The sequence below is a fragment of the Formica exsecta genome, unplaced genomic scaffold, assembly GCF_003651465.1.
Source record: "Formica exsecta isolate Colony F162 unplaced genomic scaffold, ASM365146v1 scaffold175, whole genome shotgun sequence".
NCBI lineage: Eukaryota > Metazoa > Arthropoda > Insecta > Hymenoptera > Formicidae > Formica > Formica exsecta.
This window is the reverse complement of record NW_021849067.1, coordinates 624,813-634,119: the sequence shown is the minus strand read 5'-3', so window position 1 is coordinate 634,119 and position 9,307 is coordinate 624,813. Positions and strand designations below refer to the sequence as shown.

Sequence of the window (9,307 nt, the reverse complement as noted above, 5' to 3'; positions counted from 1 at the left end):
TATATACATATACATATATATATGCGAGAATCGTATATGTAAATATGTAAAAATAGAACCAATTAAGCATTAAATAAAATCGAGCACACTACTGTCAATTACTGTAAATTTCTTATTTTATGTCTTGTTAGTCATTCACGAAAATAATTCATAAATGTGTGATCAACAAATTACATTCTTCCAATTTCTCTTCTACTCATAAAAGAGAGAAGGAGAGAATACAAAGAGTAATATACATTATGAAAATACTTAAAAAAAAAATTGGATTAAAAATAAATAAGATTGAAAGAAACACATTACATGAAAAATTCTTAAATTATGTCAATGATAAACACATATATCTTCAACTTATCTTAACACAAATAGTTTTTTAGGAACTTGTGTAGACTATATTCTTAAGTCCATTTTATAATTTTGCAAGCAATACATCTAATTATACGGCAGTTCACATTTACTAAAAGAGAAATTTACTTATAAGAAATAATTCTTTAGTATCGTAATACTTTTTGATAATTTTGCGATACTAATTGAACAAATACTCGCGTAGCTTTTATCCATTATAGAATACAAAATGTATGCAATTAAATTAACAAAGAAAAATATGCATCAAAATCGGAAAAAGGATACTTACGTATATTTTCTTGCAAATTCCGTGTAAAGTACGAGAATATACATATGAAAATACTTTATACGTTATTTTCCTCTTTCCGTCTTCAACATCTTAATGGAAGCATCGAAGGCAGTGTGAAAATTTATACACAACCGTATTCGTACCATATTGGGCTCCCGGTCTTTGGTTCCTTGTCAACGGGAGCTTCCGCGAGTACTTCATCTCGCGCTGCGTCCTTCATCGAATTACTACTGACGTTTTTGGATTCATTTATGACCGCCGATACTTTATTATAAATCAAAAAGGGCCGTGACTCAACTTGCGTTTCCGATTTTGTATTCGTCTCCATCTGTACAGCGTCGTTTCCTTGCTCCTGAAAGGATTCGTTTAGCAACCTATCCGTCTGCAATAATTATCATTATTCAATAATTATCTTAACAGATACTGTATTCGATGCGACGGGTTTTATTGTTACGTGTTGCACGATTATTGCAAAACAGTAACATTGTTATTGTTATTACTTACGGGTAAAGAAGCGGACGATGGTGGAGAATCGTCATTATAATATACCGTTCTTCTGGTACCAGCTTGTCCAAGCGCATCTGATCCGAAAACTTTACTCGGTCCTAAAATTGTATAAAGATGAGTTATTGATATCATCTGATTAAAATCATTTAAGTGAATATTTCTTTTGATAAATTATTTACCGGGTAAACGATAATCATCGGTACTCGCATCGGAATCATTCCAGCCTGTATCCGACTCGTACGTTTTACTATCCGATTGTTTGGGATCTTCAGTCCATGAGCGTCGATTCTAATAAACATTTACACTCTCTTTTAGATTAATCCATTTAAGAGTGATAATATGTGATAAATAAATATATATATATACATGTATATATATTAAATAGCAAAATAAATCGACGAAAAAAATCTATAATGTGAAAGAGATTGCACGAGGTCAATAAGTATATGAGAATAATATATAAATATAAACTTATATATAATGTATAAAAATATATAAAAATTCCTTTTGGGAGAATTTGTGTATATACAAAACTATTCAATAAATGAATAATTATTATAGTTACTTATAGTCACCTTATTAAGGAGCTCCGATCCAGCTTTCCTGACTCTACGAACTAAACTAGCCCCAAAACCTTTTCTATTTTAAAAACATACGTACAAATTATTATGAGAAAAAATTGTATCTTATATATAATTTAGAAAAAAGACACAGATTATATAAAACTACTAAACGTACTTTTTGGTAGTACAACTGTTCAATTTTCTATAGTGCTCCATAATCTTGTCCTCCAACTTTTCTTTTTGCCTATATAGATGATTAACCTTATCCCTGCAATACACACATCAATATTTTTTAAACATATTGTAAAATAAAAAAATTAATTATTCAGTTAAATGAAAATGTTTATAAATAACATGTAAAAAAATATGAAATATTAATTTTTATATAATATCAACTAAACCATTATACTAACGCAAACAATTTTTCTTCCATATGATAATGTTCTTTATCTTGAAGCGAATGCGTTAAAAGTTCGTGGTATTGCGCAAATAATAAACTTATATGCTCCATTAAGGAACGTCTATCATTATCCAATCCGGAATTCATTTCTAACAGCATCTAAAAAAGAATATACATTTGATATTTTTCATAAGACTAATCAATAAACTTGCTACATATACTCGCATTATATGTAATTATATTCGTACATCGCATCGTTCATTAAGATTATTGACTTCTATTTTTAAATCCGAACATTGTTCATCTTTGATACTAAGTTCGCCCTGCATTTCGGTTTGTTTTAGAGTCAAGCGATTCACTTCGATTTTATTCTTTCTGTGATCATCTTGCAAACTCCTATATTCTGCTTTTAATTTTTCACTTGCAGTGTATAGATTTCTGAAGTCATCCTAAAATATTGGTGTTATTACAATCTATGTATTGTACATTTATATCAATGAAACAAAGTATATATGCAAAAAATGGAATGTTTCAGACATTTACAAATAAGTACCTTCAACTTGGAATGCTCTCCTCGCAGATTATTTAAACTCTTTGTATTATTAACTAAGGCCTCTCGTTCAGATTGCAATGTTTCATTTTTCGCTTCTAATCGCTCGCAAGTCTCGCGCAACGTTCTACCTTCATTTTTTACATCTCTTAAATTCGATTTAAGGGCATCCCGTTCGCGACGTAGATTCTCATATTCATTATTTAGTTGTTCATGCAATGATTGCAAAGTGTTCTGATCATGAAGTAGCGCGGAATATATATGCTGTTGCGTGCTGCGTTCTTTCAAAAGCTAAATATATACGATAATTACAAACAAAATTCGCATAAATATGCAGATTACAAGCGCAGTGCAAGAGTAAAATAAGATACAAAAACTAAGAAAAACGGAATATACATACCTCTTCTTTCTCCGCGACAAGCTGCGAATTTGCCAGTTGTAAAGCGGTATGTTGCGCGGTTAATGAATTGATTTGCGATTGTAACGTTGTTATGTGAACTTCAAGTTTCATGTTCTCAGACTGTAACTGCTCCATTGCCGTTTTAGACAGCGATAATCTTGTTTGCAATTGTTCCAGTTCTTGCTGAAAATGAATAATAAAGTATAATATAGTAAATAACATATAATAATTTTTACATCTTTAGAATATAAATATATACTTTTAAAGGTTCCATCATAGTTTCCAAAGCCTTATTAAAATCGCTTTCTTTTTCGGTATTGGATGTTGATTCAGATGTCGTTTTCTCACTGTTCTCTGATATGAACGACTTTTTAATGTGATTTATTATTTCTGGTGTTTGGGCAATTCTACAACAAATTTACACATATAATATGGAATGTAGTGAGATGAGAAAAAGAATCTCTTTCTCACATAAAATTTTATTTTATTCACACCTTTCCAATATAGTTTCCAGCGGTTGAGACAACAATACACTATCGCTAAGGCCAAGTTTCTCTAGAACAGTATACAACTGTTGATTGCTAAGTTTTTCTGCTACGAGATTAGACTGAAGTATCTCTAAAGTTTCTCTATCAATCGCAGCTCGTGAATCGAGTTCTTTGCTAGATCGTTCAATTTCTTGCAACCTAAAATAATAATTGTTTCATAACATTCACTGGATTAGATTAGGTATTAATTATGACAATAATTTATTATACAAATGATGAATTTTTTTAAATGTACCTTGATATTTGTGTAAGATAATCCTGTAATTCCTGCTCAAGTTGCAAGATTTTTCTCTCCAAGACTTCTATCATATTTGTTGCTTTATCTAAAGCTACATCTTTCTCCTAAAATATTATTCAAAATTATATATGCTATATGTTATATATACTATTATATATGCTATATATACTATACTTATAATACAGCATGTTTAGTTAATATTTACTTCAATCATTTCTCTGCATTTGTAAAGATCGCGTTGTGCGGCATCTTTTTCTTTTTCTATCGTTGTTAATCTCGATTCAAAATCAAGGCACCTGAATTTAATATCATTGACATTATTCGCAGCAAGTTTCAATTTTTCAACTTTTTGATTCGTCATTTCCAATGTACGTTCCAACTCGTCATCGCGTCGTTGCACGCTCTCCAATAATAATTGAACACGTTGCTTTTCTTTCACTGCTACATCATAACTTTTTTCTAATTCCATCATTTTCGCATGATGAGTCTAAAGATGGCAAAGAGAAATGCAAAATAATAATATAAGTATATTATTATTGAAATAAAATGTTTAGAAAAGTATAATTTGTTCCAACATACTTGAATTTCTTGTTGTTGTTTTTCAAAAGAAGTTCGTTGATTTTTAAGAGTGTTTTGAAGTTTTTTGTTTTCTTCTAATGCTTGCTTGCAGACCAATTCCAAATCGGTATTTTGTTGCATAAGTCTTTCTTTATTATCATTCAATGATTCAATCTTCAATGAAAGCTTCTTTATCTCTTTTTCCAACTCCAAAATGCGAGATGAATTTTCGTAAAAGGAACTTTCTTTCAATGAATCGATCAAAGTGTTTAAACGACGATTTTCCAACTCTAATTTTAATGCTCGCGTCTGAGCATTACTCGTTAGTTGTTCAGACAGTCTATTATCATCATGTACTAAATAAATTAATCACATTTAGTCTTATTTATTAATAATAATAATAATAATAATAATAAAAAGATATTGTGTTACTCTATAATATATCTCAAGATGCAGAATTTGATAGATCACCTGGTTCTTCGGAATCACTAGATCCTGTTAATGCGGCTTCGCTAGCAGCAGCTTTTGTTAATTGATGCAATTGTGTATTTTCCTCAACAAGTTCTTGATATTTTTCTTTGTCAGCAGCACGTTCCTGAAAAAATTATTTTTAATTTGCTCTAATTCCTTAATGTGCTCTTTCTTAGGTATAATATTGCAAAACTCTTGAAATTTCTTACCAATGCCATATCATTAAGTAACTGCTTATATTTAATGATTTCAGATTCGAGTTCCAATACTTTGTCTGCTCTATTTCTTGATAAGCTTAATTGTTCCTCGAGCATTTCTCTGGTCTCCATTAAAACTCTTAAATATATTAAATAAGAGTTATTATTAAAGTATAATAAATTGTATTGATTTGTAGCAATTGTTCTACTTATTATATTATTAAAGTATCATATAAAAATAAAAAATATATTACCTATTGTCTTCACGTAACTCTTCTATCCGAGTTTTATAAAATTCAATATCTGTGAGTTTTTCTCTATACCGTGCTACTTCTATTTCTAAACGATCCGCTCTATCTGCTCTTTCAATCACAGCATCCAATTCATCCCTGTAGGATTTGGCAGTACGAGCTTCATGCATCAGTTCTTGGTGCTAAAATTATATATCTTATAGATAAACTCCTCTCTACTATAAAAATATTACTTAATATGCATTACCTCTTGTCTTAATTTTATAAGCAATGTTTTATTATGCTCCAATTCTTCCTTACATTCGAGTAAGGCTTCCGTTTTTTCCTCCCTGCAAAATTATTATCCAAGTATTGAAAAAGTTACAGTATAGAACATCTAATAAAGTGCAATAAAGTTATAAATCGGCGGGATGACTCGTGCAAAAATATTGAACAAATTTTCTTAATTTTGTTACAAAAGTATAAATAGTATAAATATAGCTATTGCATACTTTATTTATAAAACAAATTATTTTTATTAATTATTATTATAATTACATATAACAAGAATATTATTTAATCAATAGATACGTATAATTTGGTTACATCAATGCACAATCAAATAACAATCCATACACTTTTGTATTGAAAATTATCTATTTCGAAAGAAACATTTAATGTAAGAAAATACTCATTCTACATCTTTTCGTACATTTTTCACGAGAAATTATTTTCTTGTCAATTGTACCACAATTTACTAAATTAGCCCTATAATGAGAAGAAAAGAATTTGAAAGACACACATACAATTCTTGGCGCTGTTTCCGAACTTTAGATTTCCAATCGGCCAATTCAACGGCATAATGATGATTATCTTCTCTTTCTGCTTTAGCGACAGGATGAGATTGTTGTATCTTACTCATTTCCTCAGATTCTGCACTGATGGAGGAATCATTTCGTTCAACGCTATCATCTAGCGCTGCATCTCTCCATTTCTGTTTTTGTGTTGTATGTAATGTTGTATAAACAATTAGACAGATGCTTTCTTAAAAACATGAATAAAAAAGTCATTTGTTACAAGCAATTATAAAATTGAGACAATAATATACCTCTCGATATAAATCCAATTCTTGACTAATTCCTTAATGTGCTCTTTCTTAGGTATAATATTGCAAAACTCTTGAAATTTCTTACCAATGCCATATCATTAAGTAACTGCTTATATTTAATGATTTCAGATTCGAGTTCCAATACTTTGTCTGCTCTATTTCTTGATAAGCTTAATTGTTCCTCGAGCATTTCTCTGGTCTCCATTAAAACTCTTAAATATATTAAATAAGAGTTATTATTAAAGTATAATAAATTGTATTGATTTGTAGCAATTGTTCTACTTATTATATTATTAAAGTATCATATAAAAATAAAAAATATATTACCTATTGTCTTCACGTAACTCTTCTATCCGAGTTTTATAAAATTCAATATCTGTGAGTTTTTCTCTATACCGTGCTACTTCTATTTCTAAACGATCCGCTCTATCTGCTCTTTCAATCACAGCATCCAATTCATCCCTGTAGGATTTGGCAGTACGAGCTTCATGCATCAGTTCTTGGTGCTAAAATTATATATCTTATAGATAAACTCCTCTCTACTATAAAAATATTACTTAATATGCATTACCTCTTGTCTTAATTTTATAAGCAATGTTTTATTATGCTCCAATTCTTCCTTACATTCGAGTAAGGCTTCCGTTTTTTCCTCCCTGCAAAATTATTATCCAAGTATTGAAAAAGTTACAGTATAGAACATCTAATAAAGTGCAATAAAGTTATAAATCGGCGGGATGACTCGTGCAAAAATATTGAACAAATTTTCTTAATTTTGTTACAAAAGTATAAATAGTATAAATATAGCTATTGCATACTTTATTTATAAAACAAATTATTTTTATTAATTATTATTATAATTACATATAACAAGAATATTATTTAATCAATAGATACGTATAATTTGGTTACATCAATGCACAATCAAATAACAATCCATACACTTTTGTATTGAAAATTATCTATTTCGAAAGAAACATTTAATGTAAGAAAATACTCATTCTACATCTTTTCGTACATTTTTCACGAGAAATTATTTTCTTGTCAATTGTACCACAATTTACTAAATTAGCCCTATAATGAGAAGAAAAGAATTTGAAAGACACACATACAATTCTTGGCGCTGTTTCCGAACTTTAGATTTCCAATCGGCCAATTCAACGGCATAATGATGATTATCTTCTCTTTCTGCTTTAGCGACAGGATGAGATTGTTGTATCTTACTCATTTCCTCAGATTCTGCACTGATGGAGGAATCATTTCGTTCAACGCTATCATCTAGCGCTGCATCTCTCCATTTCTGTTTTTGTGTTGTATGTAATGTTGTATAAACAATTAGACAGATGCTTTCTTAAAAACATGAATAAAAAAGTCATTTGTTACAAGCAATTATAAAATTGAGACAATAATATACCTCTCGATATAAATCCAATTCTTGAATCCATTTTTTGATTTGGGTAAATAGAAAACCCATGTTTGCATTTTCCATGGCATCTTGTGTAATGACTATATCTTGATAATCCGTCACCTATACATCACAAATCTTTATGTTATTAAATAAATTTGATTAAAAATACTTTATTACTGATATTTTGGATACAGCACCTGTTTAATGCACTCTACTATCGCAAGTTGTGTATCAACATGTAGGGTTTTTATGTTAGTAATAAACTTCTCCTTATTTGGACATTGGACAGCACATCCAAGAAGTAGCAATAGCAACAATTTCATATCTGCTATATACAATTCCGGTTCCTTTCCTAAATTTGTGACATCGGGTAATTTTAAAATCAAGTGATCCAGTTCCTCCTCGTAAAATTGCTTCATATTTTGTACTATAGTCTTCAAGTTTTTCGTACGAATAACAGGATTGCCATTAGAAGGCACTACTTCGTCGTGCAGTGGTTCTGGATTGCTATAAATATAACACAAACAGATTTTGTCTTTCTTGAAAATCATACCATTTTAATATCTTCTTGATGTATCGCAAGTGTACATGCTATATAAGCCAAACTAACAATTCAATCTTTTTATCGTACACTTACATTTGCAGGAAGACATTATGCAACAAAACACCGTCCACTAAATCTTCATAATTAACATTGGGATTTTCCAGGCAGCTAACAAACTATTGAGACAAAAATGTACAATCAACATGTCATGTAATTTAATCGCGTCGATATTTAAATATACAATCTGATTGTATTTTCTGATCGAATTTATCCAAATATCTGAAATATCTTTTCAAGAAATCCATAAACTTACCCAAGTAACCAAGGGTCCGGTCAATAAGTCGTCAATCTCCAAGGAAGCCATCTTCATATTTCGTACAGAATAATCGTACGGTTATCATTTGAGGATTTCGTTGATATTTTTTTCCTCAAGAGCACCGTCATGAAGAAATCGGAGCTGTCGATGAATCGTCGAGCAATTCCTCGCGATGTTTCTCACCACTCTGTAAACTCGTCGCGCGATTCCCTTTCGCAATGTTACGACCCTGCCACTCGAAATAATTCCTCAGGATTTATTAATCGTTCACGAAGGAGACATGCGAGTGTGTGTTTGGTTGAAGTCACAAGCGGCACAATCACAGCGGCGGCGAACAACCGCGATCAGCTGGGGATCATCGCGCCTTCAATTTCGTCACATTCGCGCAAAAGGAACGCATTTCGTATATTGTACAAGTATGTATTTTTTCAAACGAGCCGACGCTTACTTCGTTTTACAAACGAATAGTACGCCGATACGAGACTTTTGTCGTAATCTTGGCGATTCTGACAGTTGATCGTTTTCACAACAAAGCACAATATCGCGAATGAGTAGGATGAGCATCGCGCAAACTCCGATTTCCGATCGATCGGCTAAGTTGTGTTCTAAAATTCGCTTCTTCGAGCAGAATAGCGTTCGAT

The 9,307-nt window shown here is 30.8% G+C and overlaps 1 protein-coding gene across 5 annotated transcripts in view; it reads right to left on the bottom strand.

Moving 5' to 3' along the window:
* The window catches only part of LOC115233441 (daple-like protein), a 10,366-nt gene extending 1,117 nt beyond the window's left edge, over positions 1-9,249 (bottom strand). Inside the window, exons 1-24 of one of the 5 annotated variants that reach the window (XM_029803860.1) lie at positions 8,664-9,249; positions 8,444-8,526; positions 8,004-8,313; positions 7,813-7,926; positions 7,511-7,698; positions 6,973-7,054; positions 6,729-6,907; positions 6,487-6,613; positions 4,867-4,990; positions 4,417-4,751; positions 4,043-4,324; positions 3,835-3,941; positions 3,546-3,737; positions 3,311-3,458; positions 3,052-3,234; positions 2,655-2,942; positions 2,350-2,550; positions 2,115-2,260; positions 1,877-1,969; positions 1,714-1,777; positions 1,318-1,426; positions 1,136-1,236; positions 775-1,013; positions 7-454 (exon numbers count right to left, since the gene is read on the bottom strand). In XM_029803860.1, the coding sequence (XP_029659720.1) occupies positions 430-454; positions 775-1,013; positions 1,136-1,236; positions 1,318-1,426; positions 1,714-1,777; positions 1,877-1,969; positions 2,115-2,260; positions 2,350-2,550; positions 2,655-2,942; positions 3,052-3,234; positions 3,311-3,458; positions 3,546-3,737; positions 3,835-3,941; positions 4,043-4,324; positions 4,417-4,751; positions 4,867-4,990; positions 6,487-6,613; positions 6,729-6,907; positions 6,973-7,054; positions 7,511-7,698; positions 7,813-7,926; positions 8,004-8,313; positions 8,444-8,526; positions 8,664-8,720 (3,777 nt within the window). In that variant the 5' untranslated portion in view covers positions 8,721-9,249 and the 3' untranslated portion in view covers positions 7-429. Of the gene's footprint in view, positions 1-6; positions 1,014-1,135; positions 1,237-1,317; positions 1,427-1,713; positions 1,778-1,876; positions 1,970-2,114; positions 2,261-2,349; positions 2,551-2,654; positions 2,943-3,051; positions 3,235-3,310; positions 3,459-3,545; positions 3,738-3,834; positions 3,942-4,042; positions 4,325-4,416; positions 4,752-4,866; positions 4,991-6,486; positions 6,614-6,728; positions 6,908-6,972; positions 7,055-7,510; positions 7,699-7,812; positions 7,927-8,003; positions 8,314-8,443; positions 8,527-8,663 lie in introns of those variants that run through there. The other 4 variants (XR_003883775.1, XM_029803862.1, XM_029803861.1 and 1 more) reach the window with 4 other exon arrangements.
* Positions 9,250-9,307: the final 58 nt, after the last annotated feature.